Source organism: Bos javanicus, chromosome 2, assembly GCF_032452875.1.
Source record: "Bos javanicus breed banteng chromosome 2, ARS-OSU_banteng_1.0, whole genome shotgun sequence".
NCBI classification, from domain to species: domain Eukaryota; kingdom Metazoa; phylum Chordata; class Mammalia; order Artiodactyla; family Bovidae; genus Bos; species Bos javanicus.
The window spans coordinates 36,344,797-36,368,036 of record NC_083869.1 but is presented as its reverse complement, the minus strand read 5'-3'; the positions used below and the strand labels follow the sequence as shown (position 1 = coordinate 36,368,036).

At 44.4% G+C, this 23,240-nt stretch overlaps 1 protein-coding gene across 1 annotated transcript in view; it reads right to left on the bottom strand.

Moving 5' to 3' along the window:
- PLA2R1 (phospholipase A2 receptor 1) overlaps positions 1 to 18,911 on the bottom strand; it is a 137,833-nt gene extending 118,922 nt beyond the window's left edge. The window contains exon 1 of the mRNA XM_061396121.1: positions 18,186 to 18,911. Coding sequence (XP_061252105.1) covers positions 18,186 to 18,294 — 109 coding nt within the window. The 5' untranslated portion in view covers positions 18,295 to 18,911. The remainder of the gene's footprint in view (positions 1 to 18,185) is intronic.
- Positions 18,912 to 23,240: the final 4,329 nt, after the last annotated feature.

Below are 23,240 nucleotides of genomic sequence, written 5' to 3'. Positions count from 1 at the left end.
TGGAGAGAGAGGCCTGCTAACAATACTCAGGGCTACAGCAGAGACACACTGGGTGCTTAGGGGTATGGTGACATTTTTTTTTTTCCAGACAAGTGCCTGAATGTTAGGAATTTGGCAGCTCAATCAAGAGCCACTGAAATGAACATTTTCCCCATCAAATTTCTGCAGGACACCCAAAGGATAGAATTCAAGGGTTTCTTTGTGTTTTGATAGGAGACCCAGTGCTTGTGAGCAAAAATGCTTCCCCACATTTGTTTTCTGTGCTGGGCCCATCAGAAGTAGAAAGACAGGGACATTTGCTCTGGGGTCAGCCTCCTCCTGAGAGAGGAGGAGAGTGGGTGGGGCTGGCAGCAGCACACAAATGCCCAGGACACTAGCTGAGGTCCTTCACCTAGCTACATGAGAAGATACAAGAGCACGGGACTCAGACCACACAGGCCCACCTGGGGCGTGGAGGGAGTAGGCATTTCGTGATACACCCCTGAGCCTCCAACCCCAGGGAGCCAGAAGAAAGGATCTGGATGAGTTTCCTGTGGACAAGCTGCCTGGGCCCAGACAGGGCTTATGTGGTATCTCTCCACTCATTATGTGACTTTACTTCAAGCTGTCAGCCTGGAAGGCACCTATGATGCAATAACTATGAATACATCTTCCCACAGGTTTTCTGAAGGTGGAAATCACATCTGATTTCTTCAGTATAAGTTCAGAGTGCCCTGAGCACATCATTGAAGTTCAGTAAATGTTTGATGTTGATTAAACACACTGTCTTCCCTGGTGGCTCAGAGGTTAAAGCATCTGCCTGCAATGCAGGAGACCTGGGTTCAATCCCTGGGTCGGGAAGATCCCCTGGAGAAGGAAATGGCAACCCACTCCAGTATTCTTGCCTGGAGAATCCCATGGACGGAGGAGCCTGGTGGGCTACAGTCCACAGGGTTGCAAAGAGTCAGACATGACTGAGCAACTTCACTCACTCACTCACTCACTCAAACACTGGCGGGTGCTGCTTACCCAGGCTCATGGTTGCTGGGTTACTTAGCTCTGACCGTCTGGGCAGGTCCAAGAGTTCTTTTGTTCTCCTGTTCGCTAGGCTCTGCTCTTAAACATCTTACTTCCTGTCCATTCTTCAAAAATCTAAAGGGATATTATCAGGTTCCCTTAAAACAACTGTGGTTTAGGGCCAGGCATGTCCTGTGGCAGCAGCATAGGGAACACAGGCAGAGCCTTCTAGAGATTTCAAACAGTGCAGAATGAAGCTCTTATGTATTGGTGCGTGAGAACAATGCTTCATTTTGATAAAAGTTCTTTTGGCTTTTCTAAAGTTGCTCAGGTCAAGACGAACTGATTTACAGTAATCAAAATCACTTAAGAAACTGTTAAAAAAAGATTGTCAATGTATTAATGGAAGCTATACTTCATTTAATAAATGATAGTGTTATTTATAACCATATATTTGAGAAGTTGAATTAGTTGTCAGAAAATTGCTTTGATCACCATACATCAGAGCAAAAGAGAAGGGGGTGGAGGCAGAGAATGAATGGTTTTAGGGAGATTTCATTTAGATCAGGAAATTTGTTTTCCTAATGAAGCCCATGTCTGTGTGGTTATTTGTAATAGTTATTCAAGATCAAATCTACCTCTCTCCAATTTGATGTGGACTCTGATAATTATTAACATTCTCTCCAACTCTCTATTCATCTTTTCATGCCTGGGTAAAATGTTAACCTTAATTTCTGTTAAAATCTACTAACTAGCTAGCCCAAAGTTCCATTAAGTTTTCACAAAAGGATAATTATTTTACTATAATTGTTCTATAGTTTAGCTTCTATCTAATATGTACGTTCAAATATATCCAGCTCTGCAATTTACTGGCTGTACCATAGCCCTCTGGGCCTCAGTTCACACACCTAAGATAGGTGGATAGACTGCCTGACTGGGCGCTAAGAGCTGTGGAATCAGGTAGACCCACCACAGACCAGCCTTGTAACTCTGGGCAAATTTCCTGATGCCTGTGAGTCTTGCCTTTCCTCTTTGAACTGGGAATATGTATGACACTGATCTCATAGGGATGTTAAGAGTATTTCATTAAAGAGCTCATGCAGAGTACACCACACACTACCTTCGCATGGGAGGACCTCAGTAAATGTAGGTTGTTACTATTGTCATTATTATCCTTCTGGCTTCTTGATTCTTGGTCTGCAGATCCAGCTGTAGGTTTGGTTGAACACTTGTAGAATACTAATTTAAGCATGCCACCCAAGACTTCTAACATTATCACAAAAGTCCAACTTAGTTTGCTTCTGTAACACATGGTGGGTGCAGAGTTTTTATTTTTATTTTTTCTCTCTTTTTTTTTTCATTTTAAATTTTTATTTATTTATTTTTTAAACTTTACAAAATTGTATTAGTTTTGCCAAATATCTAAATGAATCCGCCACAGGTATACATGTGTTTCCCATCCTGAACCCTCCTCCCTCCTCCCTCCCCATACCATCCCTCTGGGTCATCCCAGTGCACTAGCCCCAAGCATCCAGTATCGTGCATCGAACCTGGACTGGCAACTCGTTTCATACATGATATTATACATGTTTCAATGCCATTCTCCCAAATCTTCCCACCCTCTCCCTCTCCAACAGAGTCCATAAGACTGTTCTATACATCAGTGTCTCTTTTGCTGTCTCGTACATAGGGTTATTGTTACCATCTTTCTAAATTCCATATATATGCGTTAGTATACTGTATTGGTGTTTTTCTTTCTGGCTTACTTCACTCTGTATAATAGGCTCCAGTTTCATCCACCTCATTAGAACTGATTCAAATGTATTCTTTTTAATGGCTGAGTAATACTCCATTGTGTATATGTACAACTGCTTTCTTATCCATTCATCTGCTGATGGACATCTAGGTTGCTTCCATGTCCTGGCTATTACAAACAGTGCTGCGATGAACATTGGGGTACACGTGTCTCTTTCAATTCTGGTTTCTTCAGTGTGTATGCCCAGCAGTGGGATTGCTGGATCATAAGGCAGTTCTATTTCCAGTTTTTTAAGGCATCTCCACACTGTTCTCCATAGTGACTGTACTAGTTTGCATTCCCACCAACAGTGTAAGAGGGTTCCCTTTTCTCCACATCCTCTCCAGCATTTATTGCTTGTAGATTTTTGGATCGCAGCCATTCTGACTGGTGTGAAATGGTACCTCATAGTGGTTTTGATTTGCATTTCTCTGATAATGAGTGATGTTGAGCATCTTTTCATGTGTTTGTTAGCCATCTGTATGTCTTCTTTGGAGAAATGTCTATTTAGTTCTTTGGCCCATTTTTTGATTGGGTCATTTATTTTTCTGGAGTTGAGCTGTAGGAGTTGCTTGTATATTTTTGAGATTAGTTGTTTGTCAGTTCCTTCATTTGCTATTATTTTCTCCCATTCTGAAGGCTGCCTTTTCACCTTGCTAATAGTTTCCTTTGATGTGCAGAAGCTTTTAAGTTTAATTAGGTCCCATTTGTTTATTTTTGCTTTTATTTCCAATATTCTGGGAGGTGGGTCATAGAGGATCCTGCTGTGATGTATGTCGGAGAGTGTTTTGCCTATGTTCTCCTCTAGGAGTTTTATAGTTTCTGGTCTTACGTTTAGATCTTTAATCCATTTTGAGTTTATTTTTGTGTATGGTGTTAGAAAGTGTTCTAGTTTCATTCTTTTACAAGTAGTTGACCAGATTTCCCAGCACCACTTGTTAAAGAGATTGTCTTTAATCCATTGTATATTCTTGCCTCCTTTGTCAAAGATAAGGTGTCTGTATGTGCGTGGATTTATATTTCCGTCTTTGTGCCAGTACCATACTGTCTTGATAACTGTGGCTTTGTAGTAGAGCCTGAAGTCAGGTTTTCAAACAATCCTGAAATACCATGTTATCAACTTTTATGAAGGAAAAAGGCTCCTCAAACAACCAGATGACAAAATCTTTGTCTCACTTGTTTAAATGCATGTGTCATTATGAACTGAGTCTTCATCTGTTCATCTTCCACACTATTTAACTGTAAAGTCTATATTGCAACTATTACAAGAAAGACAAAAATACTTGATGTTGACAAGCAGTGTATGGATGGGTCAATGAGTGGTCTGTAAGTACATGGACATGAAAATTATATATCACTGAAATTTTAGAGGAATAACATTTTAAAATATCCAAATTATGAAGTGTTAAGAGAAAAGGAGAGAGAGAATTAGAACTCAGTCCCACCAGTGGTCATAAAAATACCTTTCCAAAGCAGAAGATGTTAGACAAACTTAACTCCATGCTGCTCAGTTTTAGGGTGCTATCACATTTCTACACCCAGCTGCCTTTAGGATGTGGCTTTGGAAAAGTTCTTCAGAATGTATCATAAACAAGTAGCTCTGGCTTACTAATAACAATAAACATGCCATCTCCAAAAGAATAGTATGTCGCACTAAGCTAAAAAATGGCCCAATCAAATTTTCCCATTAAGCTATAATGGAATCTGGTGCTAGCACCATTAATCTCCATAAATTCACTGAAGAGAAAGCAACTGTTTTCAAATAGACTACTAGGAGACCCAATATAGGTAGCAATATTCTGATTATTATCATATGTGCATAAGAGTCGTCTCTAACAAAAACATGATGTGAAAATAAGCCACCAGTCCTTAGAGTCTGTAGACAGATTTCAGAAAGGATGAAGATCAAATGTGGGAGGAATCAAGATTGATTATAGATGTCAAGGACATCAGTTCTGCTTGAACACTGATTAAGTGATTAATGAAGTACTGCCAGAATTACTAAATCTCTTTGCAATAAAATGCTATTGTACATCCCTTCATAATTATAAGTTTAGGAAGAGAAAAAGGATTGATTTACTAGAAGTAACTTATAAACTAATTTTCATCCTTAAAAAACAAAATCCATTGAAACTAGTGTTTCTACTTTCTGCTTCTGAGTTCCTCTGGAAAGGAGATCATTTTAGATCCACCCTTTGGTCCCACAGGATGACATGTACTTTTCTAAGGAATGGAAGGAGAATTTCCTTATTCATTCATTTCTTCATTCATTCATTCAACAAGCATTCCCTGGGTGCTGACTATGTGGAAGACACTGTGTAGGGTACCAGAGATAGACAGAAGAGTCATTTGCTTGAATATTTGCTCTCTAAAACTATATCTAGTTGTTCTGGAATCATGCAAATTCTCCCAGTTAATGAAAAGAAGGGAGTTTCATCAGTTCCACAGATAACACTGTAAAATAAATCTTTAAAAACAAATGATGAAAAATTAGAAAAAGGAAAGGACTAGAATTTAAAACACTTGACTGGATCTTCAAGTGATGACATGAGTGAGGTGGACATGGCCCCTCAGTGCATCAGACCTTTCTAGATGGAAAGAGTGTGTGTATACATGAACTGGTCCATTTCCCAGGGAGGAGACAGCAGAACAGCACTGGAAGGGACACAGACGTGGCAGAAACTAACTCCCCATAAACCCAGAACCATGAACTTCAGCGCTGGGTGAGACCATAAAGCTCATTTACTTGAATCATCCTTATACGTTTTTTTCCCAAATGTTATTTTTTTCTTAGAAGTTCTATATTCATATACTTGGTGAGAACCATGTAGGTCTAGCTCTATTTACATGCATTAATTTGTAACCTAGAAAGAAAAAAATGAACTGCTGTAGATTATTGCCAAATAACTTGAAGCAGTGTCATCTGAGGTTATTGATATTTCTTCTGGCAATCTTGATTCCAGCTTGTGCTTCATCCAGCCTGGCATTTTGCATGATGTACTCTGCATATAAGTTAAATAAGCAGGGTGACAATATACAGCCTTATGCAGATGACACCACCCTTATGGCAGAAAACAAAGAGGAGCTTAAGAGCCTCTTGATGAAGGTAAAAGAGGAGAGTGAAAAAGCTGACTTAAAACTCAACATTCAAAGAACAAAGATGATAGCATCTGGTCCCATCACTTCATGGCAAATAGATGGGGAAACAGTGGAAACAGTGACAGATTTCATTTTCTCGGACTCCAAAATCACTGCAGATGGTGACTGTAGCCATGAAATTGAAAGATGCTTGCTCTTTGGAAGAAAAGCTATGACTAATCTAGACAGCATGCTAAAAAGCAAAGACATTACTTTACCAACAAAGGTCCGTCTAGTCAAAGCTATGGTTTTTCCAGTAGTCATGTATGGATGTGAGAGCTGGACCATAAAGAAGGCTGAAAACCAAAGAATTGAAGCTTTTGAGTTGTGGTTTGGGGAAGACTCTTGAGAGTCCCTTGGACACCAAGGAGATCAAACCAGTAAATCCTAAAGGAAATCAATACTGAATATTCATTAGAAGGACTGATGTTGAAGTTGAAGCTCCAATACTTTGGCCACTTGATATGAAGAGCTGACTCCTTAGAAAAGACCCTGATGCTGGAGAAGGGGATGACAGAGGGCAAGATTGACTCAGTGGACATAAATTGAGCAAGTTCTGGGAGATGGTGAAGGACAGGGAAGCCTGGCATAATGCAGGCCCAAGGGGTTGCAAAGAGTCAGATGTGACTGAGCGACAGAACAACAACAACTGGAAGTGGGAGACTTGAGATTTCAAACCGACATTAATGGAGGGTCTAATGTGGCACGTGCTAGGAGCCCTGCTGACGGACAGGGAGGCCTGGCGTGCTGCGATTCATGGGGTCGCAAAGAGTCGGACACGACTGAGTGACTGAACTGAACTGAACTGAGGAGCCCTGCAGATAGGATACATATATCAGTGTTTGCACTCAAGAAACTGATGTTCTCCCTGGGAGTGCATCATGAAATGTACCAGAAGAACCACAACTTAATTCCAAAATATATTTTGACATAAGAGGTATAATCACAATAGGAGGAAACCAGCATCTAGAAGGTGTCAGTTTGGTCTAGAAGATCAGAAAAATCAATCAATCTCATAAGAACACACACACACAAGAGGCATTTTCATTCAACATTTATTAGGGACCTAATATGTGTTGCATATGGGGGTACACTGGTGAACTAGACCAGCATGGGTGCCTATCCTCTTTACAGAGACGGAGTTCAGGTAGTGGAGAAAGTATAGATGGAGAGGTGAAGGGTCACACCAGGAAAATTGTGGACAGAGCAAGTTACCAGAGTCAGAGGCGATGAAAATAATCAGCTCTAAGGGTGATGAGAGCCTCACTATATAAAAGTGTTTGGTGGTTGTAGAATATGAGGTTGGAAAGAGGTGGTTTGGGACCATTTTATGAGGAACTTAAATTTTATTCAAAAATCTGTACATTATTCAGATGAAAAGGAGCTTTTGGAACAAGAGAAGCCGTGACTGAGGCTATGGTGTGGAATGTGAATCATTTGATAAAAACATTTATTGAGCACTTTTTGTGTGCTCAGAATTGTTTTAGGAGAGTGTAGGTGTGAGACAAATGTCCAAGTTCCTGCGCTGGAGTTCTCACTTAGCTGGGATGAGACAGCCCATGTGCAGGATGGAGAACATTCTGAAGACTTCTGCTTTGATCCGGCAAGAGAGACAGAGATATTAGTTCAACTGATGGTGATGAGAAAGAAAGAGACTGATTAGACTCTAGTCTCTTGAGAGATAATTCAAGGAGGGAAGAAATGACAGGACATGGTGATTGATAGAACCGGAGAAGCCTGGAAAAGGGAGTTGCAATGTCTTGTTTTCTGGCTTCAGATACATGGGTTGTCAGTTGCCTGCTGATTCCTACCATACCATGAGGTTGGGGTCTAAAGCCTCAGGCTGTAATTAGTGTTGGAAAAATGCCAGCTGGGAGTCCCTGCAGGAAGTTCCTCTTGAGGCCCTTCCACTTCATGCTCAGCACCCCTTCTGCCCACCTCCACCTGCCTTTTAGTGTCACCTTCTACTTGGCTCAGAGGTTAAAGCGTCTGCCTGCGTCTGCCTGCAATGCAGGAGAGCTGGGTTCGATCCCTGGATCGGGAACATCCCCTGGAGAAGGAAATGGCAACCCATTCTTGCCTGGAGAATCCCATGGACAGAGGAGCCTGGTGGGCTATAGTCCACGGGGTCGCAAAGAGTCAGACACGACTGAGCGACTTCACTTTCACTTTCTACTTTAAGCAGCTCCTCTTAGAACAAGCTGAGGTATGAATTGTTACATAAATATGATTTGAAATGGTAAGCCTTGGTGAGATGTATGTTCTTTCAATTAAAAAAAAAAAAAACCTTAAAACAATGAAACAATTCATTGGAAAAAAAATGCTCCTTTTATGGTGGAAAACACCATGACAGTGGCAACTAAGCCAGCTGATGCATAAGCTGGCCACGTTAGGGGAAGTGGAAGGAAAAGTTCAGATGCATGGTTCACATCAAGTGCTATGTTTAAGACAAGCTATTAGGAAGCCACTGCTTGCCAACTGCAATCCAATTTCAATCTCCTACCCCATTCCCCGGGGTTTAACCCTCTTCTACTCCATCTGCCCACACAGCTCACGCACTTCCTGCCCCAGGATCAGCTCTTGAATCTGTCCAGTTCTTGGCTGTTCTGACACTATCTCAATTTTAGCATGAAAAGGATCTGGGAGGTATGCGAGGCAGGGAGATCACTGCCCTGAAACCAATCTAAAGATGAGCAATTTCTCTCTTGAGATGTATTGGCATTTCCCAGCTACACAAATTTAGGTTTGTCCTGTCCAGTGAGTCAGATTCAGATGTTATTGTTTCCCTTACTCAGATGACTGCAGCAGGAAGGGATGCTGTGTGAGTGAATCAAGTCCCGTTCATGGCTGAACGATGCAGGGAAGCGGAATTCTTAATATGTCTTTCCAAACCAGTAAGCAAGGAATTTCTGATGTTTGCAGCCTGTGCGTTGTACTTGAAAGACAAAATCAAGGGAAAATGTGTCTGTCCTTCCTGGCCCTCTCTGCATGAATATTTGCATTTTATCCCAGATCATCTGAGATGTGGTGTTTATCTCTTGACAATCTGATAGTGCTTATCAACTTGATAGGCTTCCTATCAACTGGTTTCTGTTGGGTTGGCCAAAAAGTTCATTTGGATTTTTCCATAACAAGTAACAGAAAAACCCCAGTGAACTTTTGGGCCAACCTAATAAAATGAGCTAAAAAGCTGAGCACGTTTTAAAATATCCCCTTGTCCTGTCTCAGAACTTCCTTCTCTTTTCCTGCCCTGGCATCATCCTTGACATTGAGCCTTCTTTATTCTCCGGAAGCTTCTGAACCTGGGTAATCATCACCTCCACAGGCCTGTGGGACCCCTCTTGCTAAACCTTTTCACGTATTTGCTTCCCCTTTCTTTCTGATCTCCCCAGATCATCACTCAGTTCCACAAGGCATACAATACTCTTTCTCACATGCAGGAGGAATGAAACCTGGCTTCATCAGCTCTGACGAGCTCCAGTTTTGTCAGGACTCAAATTGCCTTTCACCAACCTCTGTGTGAAGTGGACTAACCCTTCCAGACTGCCCCTGCCCCTTGGCCACTCTCATTCCATCCCTCCCGCTCCCTTTCCGTCCATCTCATCTTTAGCAGTAGCTGACCCCCACAGATGGAGAAGGCGATGGCACCCCACTCCAGTACTCTTGCCTGGAAAATCTCATGGATGGAGGAGCCTGGTAGGCTGCAGTCCATGGGGTCGCTAAGAGTCGGACATGACTGAGTGACTTCACTTTCACTTTTCACTTTCATGCATTGGAGAAGGAAATGGCAACCCACTCCAGTGTTCTTGCCTGGAGAATCCCAGGGACAGTGGAGCCTGGTGGGCTGCCGTCTGTGGGGTCGCACAGAGTCAGACACGACTGAAGCAACTTAGCAGCAGCAGACCCCCACAGAAAATCTTCTCTCTTTCAAAGTTTTCACTGTGTCTGTGAATCTTACAGGTAAAATTTTCAACTGAGTTGAAAACATTTCCTTTTAGCTTTTCATCTATTCCTCCATTATTTCTGTCTTTATTTAACTCTGAAGTCTCTAACAGACATTGCTTATGTAAAAATCATTATTCACAGTGGCTCTGTTATCATCTTATAGACTGTGTTGAAAATATACCATCTCAGTCACCAGGGAGCCTTGTTACAAAAAAGCATGTGATGGCAAGAAATAGTAAGATAGGACATTAAGACAGGACAAGTAAGTCATAAACTTCCCTCAACAATGTCTTTGTGTTGAAACCCTGGGAGGATGCGATTCAAAGACTGGGTCATCAAAACAAAGAAAAAAGAAAACTCCACCAACAACCGAACAGCCCTGGGAATGATGTGACGTTACTGAAAGCAAAAGTGTTTATGCTGAGCTTCCCTGGTGGCTCAGACAGTAAACAATCTGCCTGCAGTGTGGGAGACCTGGGTTTGATCCCTGGGTCCAGATGATCCCCCGGGGAAGGCAATGGCTACCCCCTCTAGAATTCTAGCCTGGAGAATCCCATGGACAGAGGAGCCTGGTAGGCTACAGTCCATGGGGTCGCAAAGAGTAAAACATGACTGAGCAACTAACACTTTCACTTTCTCCATTTTATCTGCTTTGCTAAGTGAAAGACAGAAATGAAAACAAAACCAAATCCAAACTTCGAATGGTAGACATAATGTTAGTCCTTGTATTTGTTTGCTAAGGCTACCGTCACAAAGTGTCACTGACTAAGTGACTTAAACAGAAATAGGCTGTGTCATAGATTTGGAGATTACGTGTCAAAAATCAAGGTATCAGCTGGGTTGGCTCCTTGGAGGCCTGTGAGGGAAAGGTCTGTTCCAGGCCTCTTTCCTTGCTTGAAGATGTCTGTCTTCTCCTGGTATCTCTTCCTATCATCTACTCTTCATTCATATTTCTGCGTCCAAATCTCCTCTTTTTTATGAAGACATCAGTCAAATTAGGGCTCACCCTAATCACTTCATTATAACTTGATTATATCTGTAATGACCTTGTCTCCAAACAAGGTCTCATTCTGAGGTATTTGGGGGTTAGAACTTAAACATAATTTTGAGAGGGACACAATTCACCCCAAAACAGTCCCCATGCTTCTTACTCAGCTACCTAATTTGCAGAGCCCAGAGTAAAATGAAAAGGTGGGGCCCTGGCGGGGACAGGGAGGTCCAGTCAGTCTCCACTTTCTGTAGGCCCAAGAAGGGCTGCAACCTCTGAGGTGGAAATCACTGGGAACATACTTAGTCCCTGGACTGTGGAAAGATGATAAGTCCCCACTCAGTCCCCATGGAACCTGCAGTGGTGCTGCCACTCAGAGGGGACAGCAGCCTTATCTTGTCCCTGGAGAACACTGGCCGCCCACTTCCAGGCCCTGGGCCTCCCGTTCCCCAGCCCCAGTGCAACCTGGTTGTCACGGTGGGCAGAGTACAGGAGCATGGATGAGGAGGCTGAAAACCACCCCAGTTTGGTGAGGAGTATGGAGCCCTATCCCAACAGGTACAAAGCTTTGTGCTAAGGCCACAGATATGGAGGCCAGCACCAAGGTCATCTCTGGGAACTGGCCGAGCCCCACTGTAATTGTTGCCCAAAGCCCCCTGATCCTTACCAGCCATGTAAGGTAAGGATCCTTACCCATGTGAGGTAAAAATACCCACTCCAGTATTCACTCTAGAGTGCCCTAGACAATAACCTAATAACACTCTTCTAGCAGGAATTTTCTGTTTTGAGGCTGCAAAAATTGGCTACTAACCCACAAAAAGCATTGGTTCTCCCTTGAGGTGACCCACTGTTCTAACAGGGTCTGGTGAGCTCTCCCTGGTCTGCTGCATTTGCAGAGCCCTCATTATCTCTCCTTCTTGCTCTTTGTAAACCTCCCTTCTGAAATACTCTGTGTCTGGAAATGCTTTTCCAACTCCAGCACAGACCACAACAAGGAGGTGACATGAAATGGGGCTGAGCTTGGTGACTCAGACAGTACAGAATCTGTCTGTAATGTGGGAGACCCAGGTTCAAACCTTGGATCAGGTAGATCCCCTGGAGAAGGTAATGGCAACCCACTCAAATATTCTTGCCTGGAGAATCCCATGGACAGAGGAGCCTGGTGGGTTACAGTCCATGGGGTCACAAAGAGTCGGACATGACTGAGTGACTAACACTTTCATTTTAAACTCCTGGCTTGTGCTCCATTGTTCCACAGGATTTCATGCCCAAAGAATAAATTCAGAAATAAAAGTTACTAAGAATTCCAAGACCCCAAACCAGAGAGAATTAAACCACAAGGACAATGCCTTGCTGAGCATGGAGTCCTATGAGACTGTTCTGGTCAATGCCCATATGCCCTGTTAACTGACCAAGGCTAACACTGTGGGAAAAAGACCCTGGCAAACCACTGAGCACTTCTTTTAGGGTAGAAATGCTTGAACTTGGAGTATCTGCCTTGGTTTCTCCATCTGCATGATGGACTTAATAATAATGCTGTCCTCATAGCATCCTGGTAAGGACTACCTCAGTCACTATGGCTGCTTTATAAATGATAATAAGAGAAAAACAAATACTAACTTTGGACATGGATAGTGAAAAATAGCAGCAAAATAAGACAACAATGTTTATAGTTAAATAATTACTTCGAATTTTCTGTTTATATTTTCATAATTGAAAGGGAAAGTTCTCAAGACAAGATGTGAAGAGCCAGAAATAATGAAAACTTTTATTAGCATATTTCTTTGGAACTGCAGTAATCTGGGAAGTATCATAAATTAAAAAGTCATGTGGCCACATATGAAAACTCTTGTCTGTTTTGTTTAGCTCTGTATCACAGAACCCAACTTATAGAAATTCTAATGTTGTTCCTCCAGTTTTCTTGAGTGACTTTATAAAATATTCTATCCTAACTGGCTTACTATAGTGTTTATAAGGTGTTCTTGTGTTTGTTTCTTTTATGAGCTATAATATTTCTTTTCACACTGATCAATTAAAAAATATAATTTATGTCCCTAGCTTTGTTTTGGAACATCTCATAAAAGGATTTCAAGGATAATTTCTAAAAGAAAATGGAGACAAGAGTCTATAAATGTCTCTGATACATTACTTTGATGGATCATATGAAGATTCATCACATAGGGATGGATTCAGAAGAGGCAGAACAAAGGGACTGTTTCTTCAGAAACCCTGGTATAAATAAGCAAATTGTTAGCTCAAAGAAGGGATGCCGCGGGCACCACCAAGCTCTGTGTGGCTCAGTCTTTCTGGTAATTGGCTTGAAATCGATGCTCTGTAGTATCAGTTACTGCGACAACCAACAATAGGAAAACAGGTTAGGAACTTAATGAGAAAGAGTAAAAAGGACCAGAAAAACTGCAAGTCTCTGCTGACTCTCAAAGACATGTGAGGAAAGGAGCCATTTAGAGAAACTGGGATGAGAAAAGTATAAAGTGGAAGAGACTCTGAAAGATGATAGATGGAGATGGAAGAAACAGAGCCTGAGGGCTGGAGTGGCTGATGACCAGGCAGGGCGGCTAAACCAGGATCTGATCATACTTTTACTTAAATTCCAGATCTCCAGATTAGCAGAATGGCTCATTACTCAGGGCTATAAAAATTGTCTAGAGAAAAAAAAAGTAAAAATCAATGGCTTTGCACATTTCTGCTTTGTGAAAATATTCACTCCTACATGTGTTCGTACAGGTTAGAAAAGGGGAAGTTGAAGAGAGCAAGAGGCTGGCCTCCTGGTCCTCCAGTCACAAAATCAAGTTGCATCTCCCAGCAAACAACAGGATACAGAATGGGCTGTTTTATCAGGTTGCAAAACTCTCCAGGGGTCTTTTGCATTTAGTGCTTAAGGGACTGGTTTGAATCTCTACAAGTTCCTGTAAGTGCAAGTTATTTAACCCTTCTTCTTCTGTAAAAGAAGAGTGTGTATTAATAGAACCTACCTGATTAGCGTGAGGGACATTTTGACCTTTGTATGAGAAATGAAAGCTAAGGGGAAAATCTCAAGGTCATGACTTCTCCCCACTGCTGCCTCCAGGTGGTGGTTCCTATCACCCTCTTTCAAAACCCTCTTCTATGGGGCACCCTCTCTTCATTCCTTGATCTCGGCGTGTATCACCTGGGACTTCTTCCTCGCTATGTGACTCCGGCAGTACTCCATCAGCCTCCCCACCTCAAGGCCTTTACCCTCCATACAGATGACCTAACACTCTGGCCCAGTGTTTCCTCTAACTCAAGTTGTGGCCCATTAACGTGACAAAATAAATTAAGTGTGTCCTGACCAGCATTGCAAAACAACATGGAATGAAACAGAGGAGGCAAGTGGCAGAGCAGCATATTAGGTGAGGGTGCTTTTTAATGATAAAAAGTTGCAGGTGTATCAACATATGTCTGCCCTGCTCAGGATTCCCAGTTCCTTGATCTCCTCTGCCCTGAGAACCTTCGTTCACCTGTTCTCACTTTAGTGACCACTCCTGCAACCATATCTTGGACCTGGTCTCTGCTGAGAACAGATCTACCTCCAAAATTTATCATTTCCTTGTATGATCACTACGCTTCCTATTCTGCCATTTCTCTCATCTTTCACTGTTATTTTTTTATTTTTTTTTCCTTTTTAACTCCTATTTCTTGAATCTACATTTTCTGCTCCTTAATATTCCTATTAGAACTGACTTAGCTCAGGTCATCAGCCTCTTCCATTATGGGCAATTGCTTGAATCTTCTAGTTGGTTTCTTGGCTGCCCTTCAGAATTCCTCTCTTCAAATCCCAAACTGACTATGGCAGTCCTAAACTTCGAAGTGTGATCTGGTTCTGGTTCCCCTTTTCCAAACTCACAAGACCCTTCTTAGCAGTACCCAATTTACTCAACCAGAGTTTTTGTTTTCCCTTGAGCAGAGTGCCTGTGAACAAACTCATTTCCTCATCTTTCAGATGCTTCTAAAGAGTCATATGTCCTGCCATGACTCTATTCCGGGATCCACTCCATCCACAGCCCCCAATGAGACCGCATCCCTGTGCGTACCTCCCACCCCTACCTTGGCCTCCTAGCCATGGGAGGGCCTCTGATTCATGGGCAGAGCACAGGGACCAGCCAGTCTGCTGCGACCAGTGTGGCCAGATTCCTCCCTGAGGAAATTAAGAGACTCTTCTGAGGATGCTGTGGGAGCTATCTATGAAAGATCCTACAAGTAGAAGCAGAAGAAACCGGTCCATAGAAAGAGCCAAACAAGGACCACCCACCAGCCCCTGAGAAACAGAGAAGTTGCCTCATCTCAGTGGCCAGTTCTCTGTTTTCAGGAGGCCTGGTGGCACAGGAAGACCTGTCCACGGGGCCCCTTGAGATCCCGCTACCCTTACCTCCAGGCCCCCATTTGCCTGTGACCTTCAGTGGCTCTCTTTCCCCCATCCTAAAGAGCCCAGATCAGAACTCTCAGCCCACTGAACTCTGTTGCCCAATACGTGACTCTGCCTTTGCACACATTCTGTGTTTTCCCCAAATGTTCTTGCTTCCATGGGGCAACTGCCTACTTCTCCTTCAGGAAAGCAGTCCGTTCCAGGGTGCATTAACTTAACTACTATATGACACTGTATCTACTAATTTTTTAATACAAATTCATTGATAAATGGGGCTTCCCAGGTGGCTCAGTGGTAAAGAATCTGCCTGCCAATGCAGGAGACACAGGAGATGTGGGTTCGATCCCTGAGTTGGGAAGATCCCCTGGAGTAGGAAATGACAACCCACTCAGTCTGCCTGGGAAATCCCATAGACAGGGAGCCTGGGGCAGGCTATATACTACAGAGTTGCAAAGAGTTGGACATGACTGAGCATCTGAGCATACATGCATGCATTGATAAATGACTGAAAAGTCACCAGAATACCATCCATCATCTGTCTCTCAAGGCTGGGATGCTTACAATAAATAAGAAATCAATCAGTAATACATATCAAATAAATTTTCAGATTAAAAATAGAACATGTATAACCTGCCTTGTATTATTGTGCATGCTAAGTCACTTCAGTTGTGTCTAACTCTGTGCGACCCTGTGGACTGCAGCCTGCCAGGCTTCTCTGTCTGTGGGATTCTCCAGGCAAGAGTACTGCAGTGGGTTGCCGTGCCCTCCTCCGAGTGACCTTCCCGACCTAGGAATTGAACCTGGATCTCTTAGGTCTAATCTGCATTGGCAGGTGGTTTCTTTACCACTAGTACCACCTGGGAAGCCCCACTTTGTATTATTACATATTCCTATTAGTGGATATGAAACTGACACAGGTGCATATTTTCTCCTGGTTGCTCTGGGGATGTCAATCATGGCCAGAAGTCAGTCAGTATACTACAGTGAACACAGTGGTAAACCTCAGCACCCAAAAACTAAAAAAAAAGCAGCCATATTTCAGCTTCTATGTCTGAAAAACAGATGGCTGAAGTAGACAATGTCTCAGGTCCCTTCCAACGTGAAGATTTTGTTTCTCCATCCTTGGACAAACAGGAAAAACTTGATTTAAACCCATCTAGATTATACTTGAAATTCCACGGATATATCAGAGTGCTTAAAGTCAAGAAGGGGAGCCTGGGTGATGATTGGAGCATTCAGTGCCACACAGTCCCTGTGCTTTTGGAAATCAGTAGCACCATTTTCGTATGTGAAGACTCTCTGTGCCAACTATGAGTGTACAAGAGGTAGTGGACGATTCTAACTTCACAGTGTCCTTGACTATTAAAAAAAAGGCACTGATTAGAAACAATCTCAGCTGGGATTTGGATCTGCTACATATAGAAGGGATTAGCCCATCTGTGCTAACCCTGGCTCAAGGGATCACCAACGCATTCTCTCTGTGTGGTTACGTTCCAACTTCTCCTCTGGGCTGCTGCCCTGTTCTAGTTAGACATGAGTGCTCAGGCAAGATCCACATTTTAAAATGTAAAGGAATAAGCTCGGCACAGTCACTGCTAGTGGAGATGGGTCACCCACCAGATCACATGCCCATCTGCAGGAACATTTTCACTGAACATTTCACTGAAGAAATAAGAGGTCTGTGACCTTTGGCCGCCTTAGGATAAGAATTGCTCAATCAGTCCTTGGGAAAGCCTCCTAGGAATGCAGGAGGATACAGTCCAGACACAGAATATGTAGAGAAGGGAAACAGACACTGGTGACACCTTGTTTTACCCCTTCTGTTCAAGCTTCTCCCCAAAGGCTGAGAGGATGGAGGCTGCCTGGAGGCTCCTCCTGGTTTACTTAGTTTTCCCCCTATCACCTTCCTCCCCTCACGCCTGGGCTTGCGCTTTGGATGCTGGCTGCTTGCCTCTGAGGCGCCCCATATAGTTATTCATGAATGCAGGCAATCTCTCTTTCTGTCTCTGTTTGTGTGTGTGCTCAGTGGCTTCAGTCGTGTCCAACTCTTTGCCACCCCACGGACTGTAGACCTCCAGGCTCCTCTGCCCATAGGGATTCTCCAGGCAAGAATACTGGAGTGGGTTGTCATGTCCTTCTCCAGGGGATTTTCCTGACCCAGGGATTCAAACCAGCCTCTTGTGTCTCCTGCACTGGCAGGCTGGTTCTTTACCACTAGCGCCACCTGGGAAGCCCTTCTATCTCTGTACCTGCTCCTTTATGAATCTTATGTATAGTAGGTGCTCAATAAATAATTGATGAGCCGTGAGTACACGTGTACACTGTGGCGGTAACCGCTCCCCCCCCAATTCCCCACTCACTGGCATGCTGTGTGCCTTGCAAGGGGTCACATTTTGTGATCAGTAGTCCTACGGATGTCACAGCCCCTATATTTTAAACTGTTAAGAAACTGAAGAGCAGAGAGCTAATTTTGCTCCAGCTCATAAGTTCATTCGGGCCACAGAGGCTCCTCTCCCCCATCTGGCCGGAGAGGCTTTAATAAAGATTGTTTTTCTTTTTCGACGGCGCAGAACGGAGAAGCCCGGCTTGGGGACACTCCACGGGTGGCAGCGTGCACCAACAGCGCTTGCTTTAGGGGAGAACAAGATGGGACATCTTTTTGTCATCATTTTCCCCAGAGATGGTCGTCCCAAATACACCGCTCTCGAAAAGTTTACGTTTTGAAATATCTACCCTCCTATGCTCAGCGCGTCCCCGGCCACAGTTGAGTCAAACGGCCTGCGAGCCCAGGTACCAACCCCTCGCTGCGCTCCCCACACGGACCACGGTCTAATCCCGGCTGCTTCGCCCCTTCCTCCTCTGGATCACCTCCGCCCCCGACGTGCCCGCTGGTCTCTCTGGCCCCGGGGGACACTCACCTTGCCACTCGCGGAGCCGCTCGGGGGTGACTGCCCACGCCGCGGTCTCGGCGGAGCCCGCCGGTACCTGCAGCAGCAGCAGGAGCAACGACAGCGACAGCAGCGGCATCGCTAACCACTTGGCCCGCCGGTCCCCGGGTGTAGCGCCCGCGGGGGGCCAGCGCCGCAGCCCCAGCGCCCAGCCCTGCGGTGGGTGGGGTGGGGGAGGGCAGGACCGCAGCCTCCTCCGCGCTCCAACCCTCCCCGGGGGCCTCGCCACCCCTGCGTCCCCGAGACCCACTTCGTCAGTCACCCCTGTCGCCACGGTGGGGGGACTCTCTGGCTGGAAGACGGAAAAGTCGCGGAGGTTCTCCCTTTGCGGCTTGGAGCAGGAGGAGGAAGAGGGGTGGACAATCTGCCCGTCCCAGAAATTCCTGCCTTTAGGGTGGAGAGGGAGGGGGGAGGCTGCCCCGGGCTAGCTCCTCCTGCTTCCAGCCTTCCCTCTCCTTCCTGGGGGAGGCCGAATAGGAGCTGGGGGTGAGCGAGTTGAAAATCTCTGGGACAGGAAGTCTGACATTTGGGTTTATACACCACCCGGGTCTGGTAAACACTGCGGGTTTGGCGGCAGGCAGCTTAGAGGAAACCGAGCTGCTCCGAGGACCCAGGCGCATTAGGAACGCTCTGGACTCCCTCTCCCCTGGAATGTGGAGCCCAGAGGTCCCTGGGGGTGCGCCAGGGTCCCCGCCCTACTCACTCCAGAGAACCCTGAAGCTTCTTCCCTTGCTGAGCTCCTTTCCCCTTTACAGAGTACCTCCCCCTTCCATCTCAGATTCTCCTAACCCAGCAGAATAGCCGGGTTATCCCGTGTCACAGCTGTTACCTTGTTGTCCCACTTTATACCTAAAAAACCGGTCCAGAAAAGCAAAGTGATTTTCTCTAAGAGGTTACACTTTAAGTTGGCAAAAGTTCCTCCCTAAACTAGGAAAACTGTGACTAGAATGTAGTCTTTCGGGTAACTAGCAGAAGTGTGTGTGTGTGTGTGTGTGTGTGTGTATGTGTTAGTTGCTCAGTTGTGTCCGACTCTTTGCGGGCCCCATGGACTATAGCCCGCCAGGCTCATCTGTCCATGGAATTCTCCAGGCAAGAATATTGGAGTGGGTTGCCATTTCTTTCTCCAGGGGATCTTCCTCACCCAGGGATTGAACCCGGATCGCTGGCATTGCAGGCAGATTGACAAATTCTTTACCATCTGCCTACTAGCAGGGAAGCCTACTAGAAATGTTTAATATTCATGAGAACAGGCTAGTACAGTATCTTTCCTAAATAGTCCTTAAATAAAACATTGTTTATGATGCTAGTCATTAAAACATAAAGGAGGGAAGAGAGCAAAATGGAGCTTTAAAAAATAAAAAGGAAGGTGGTGCAATCTTGGAGAACCTTGCTTTCCTTAGCTGCCTATTGATCCAAACCAATTATTTTTTGGCAGGGTGTGTGTGTTGGGGGCTACCCCCATGTGGGATCCTTGTTCCTCCACCAGGGATTGAACCCATGCCCCCTGCATTGGCAGCCTGGAGTCTTAACTACTGAACTGCCAGGGAAGCTCCCTCAAACCAATAGTTTTAAATGATACTGTCGGCTGTAGACTGAACTGTGTCCCCAGTACCCCATTTGTTAAAGTCCTAACTGTTCCCCACCTCCAAGTTGTATTTGGATATGGGGATTTTAGGAGTTAATTAAGTTTAAATGAAGTCTAAGAGCTGGGGTCCTAGATAAGGTCAACCTTATAAGGAGAGGAAGAGAGAGATCTTTCCACCCAGGCACCAAGGAGAGGCCATGTGAGGATACACAGCCAGAAGGTAGCCATCTACGAAACAGGCAGAGAACTCATCAAACCCCCAAATCTTCAGGAACTTGATTTTGGACTTTCCAGCCTCCAAAACTGAGAAATATGTTTCCATTGTTTAAACCGCCCAGCTTCTGATATTTTATTGAGTCAGCCCAAGTGGATTCATACTGTCTTAGCCCAGATCCCCTGGAAGCAGAGCCTGGGATGAGATCCCTGGCAGGGAGTGGAATTGGAGATCAGAGTGAAATAGGGAAGCAGGGATAGCCCTGGGGCAGGCAGCAACAGGTGCATGGCATGGGCAGTGGTGAGCTGCTGACACCCTGCCCCAGAGGGAAACTGTGTAGGGCTGGCTGTTGCTGGAGTGGAAAAAAAAAAAACAAAAAACAAAAAAACAGGTGGGGCTGAGAAAATGTGGACATTTCCACTAACCGAGTCAATAAATATTCTTTTATGGAGAAGTCAGCATCCCTACCTGAAACATGTAGAAAAGGGATGTTTTCAGCATATAGGAGTATATAGACCTCAGTCATGATGTATTTATCAGTCTCTTTTGTGGCCTCAGAACTACATTGCATACTATGGGAAAACCCCAAAGTAGATGATTCAGCCCTAAGCGGGCTGGCATCTATTGCGATAGCTGAGTGTTATCCAAGTGGCACAATTAACTAGGAAAGTGCAATCCTGATGTTAATCCTTGGTGAGGTGCAGTACAGTGGGAGTGAAAGTGGGAGAGGCCATGCTAGAGTGACTGTTCAGGGTTAGATGTGCTGTGATGGAGTGAAGAATATTTGGGAGGAAGAGGCTGTTTTAGGATGGGAAGAAGCTGTGCCAAAAAATACAAAAGTTGGCATGAGAACTGCTTGTATGGGAGAGAGTGAGTGGGCAGACCTGCTGGAGCAAAGGGCAGCTACTGGGGCAACCTGAAAAGCAAGGTCAGTCACTGGGACACTCGGCTACCTCCCACTGGCTGTGGGATCTGGGTGATACATACACCTGCTCTGGCTTCAGTTTTATCCTCTATGTAATGAGGGGAAAAAACCTTCCCTGACCCACAGCAGATAATATTCCAAAGGAGCAGAGCTATGAATATGAGCAGGATAAAGAGGGAAACAAGCCATATTTCATCTTCAAAGCAATTAGTGTAACGAAGAATGGTGATAACAGCTTCCTGGCCTCCTGACACCAAATTTCCTATTCAATGATTAGAAGACTCCTAAAGAGCTAGTTTTCATCTCTTCCTGAAAGTATTGCATGTGTCTTTGAGGTGGGAAATGTGGCAAAGAGCTTTTAAGCCTTTGAGAAAATGATCCTTCCCCATCTCACGGTCTTGCCTGTGTTTCAGATTCGTGAGGCAGGATAGTGTGATGGTTAGAGTAGGTGCTTTGTCGCTTATCTGCTGGTTAGTCTCCTTAGCCCCAGTTTCCTCACTCCACCTCCTTTTCTAAATTTATTTATTTGGCTATACCAGGTCTTAGTTACGGTATAAGGGTTCTAGTTCTCTGACCAGGGATGGAACCCGGGCCCCCTGCATTGGGAGCATGGAGTCTTAGCCACTAGACCACCAGGGAAGTCTCTGGAAGTTCCTTCTGTATAAAATGCAGGTGGGTGGTACTATTTGCTTCAAAGTGCTGCTGTATTAAATGAAATAGTGCTTGGCACAGAGTCTGGCATATTTTCAGTGTCCTTTTATGGGAGCTTTGGAAATGGGAGGAGGGAGTGGGGCTGCAAAAAGAAGAGCAAAGGGAAGCTCAGGAGGGAACCCTGAAGAGCTCTATTCTGCTGAACTGATGTCTCCTCTTCACCGCTGTGCCCCACACACCTGGAACACCTGCCCCTGCATGCCTGGCACATCTTCCATCTCTCAGTTCATAACTTTGGATTAGAATTATTCCTTTATTTATACTTTTCATCTGATGTAAATTTCTTGAAGAGCCCACTACATTTTTCTTCTCTTGGACTCTCCAGGGTGGCACTGTTCTGACACTTAGTAAATGCTCAGGATGTCCCTGCTGAATGAATGAATGAAGGAGGGAAGGAGGTAGAAAGGGATATAATGTTTGGAGTCATTTGAAACTGGGAAAACAATTAGAAACCTGAACTACGTTGAGTGAAAATGGTGAAGAAAATTCATTATATCCTTGCAGTCTCTACCCACATTATCACATGGATTTCTTCCCTTTATATCTCTCTTATAAAAACATCAGTATTGCATTTAGGAACCACTGTGATCCAGTATGACCTGATTTTAATAATCACCTATTTCCAAATAAAGTCTTATTCTGAGGTTCCATGTGGATGTGATTTAAGGGGGACACTTTTCAATCTAGTCTAACAACCATATGATCCAGACATTCCACTCTTAAGTATTTACCCAAGAATGTCCATATAAGGTTTGTTCATGAATGTTCATAGCAGCTTTATTGTTATGGCTCCAAACTGGAAACAACTCAGATACCCATCAAGGAATGAATAGATAAATAGATTTAGGTCTACCTATGTAATGGAACGGAGAAGGCAATGGCACCCCACTCCAGTACTCTTGCCTGGAAAATCCCATGGGCAGAGGAGCCTGGTAGGCTGCAGTCCATGGGGTCGCTAAGATTTGGACACAACTGAGTGACTTCACTTTCACTTTTCACTTTCATGCCTTGGAGAAGGAAATGGCAACCCACTCCAGTGTTCTTGCCTGGAGAATCCCAGGGACGGGGGAGCCTGGTGGGCTGCCGTCTATGGGGTCGCACAGAGTCGGACATGACTGAAGTGACTTAGCAGCAGCGGCATGCAATGGAATACTACTCAGCAATTAAAAGAAATGAATGACTGATGCATGGAACAGCATGGTTGCATCTTGAAGCAATTATGCTGAGTGAAAGAATCTAGACAAAAAAGAATATATACGTTGTGATACAATTTCTATAAAATTCTAGAAAATGTAAGAAGCTGTGGTACAAAAAGCAAATGAGTTGTTGCTTGGAAGTATGAATGGGAATGCAGGGCTGATGGGATAGGACAGACTTAACTGAGCTAACAGGGAGTGGAAAAATGTACCAGACAGAGGGAATAGAGGCAAGGGTGGACAGCAGATGCTTGAGAAGTTCTTTGAGCAGGAAGACTAGAAATTGAGGTGGGAGGCTTTGGGAACATGAAGCCTGAATAGGAAAGGCTTAAGCTAGGTCCAAAATCATGTTAAAAATCTTTGTGCTAAAGCCAAGGGGAAGCCATTAAGAGGT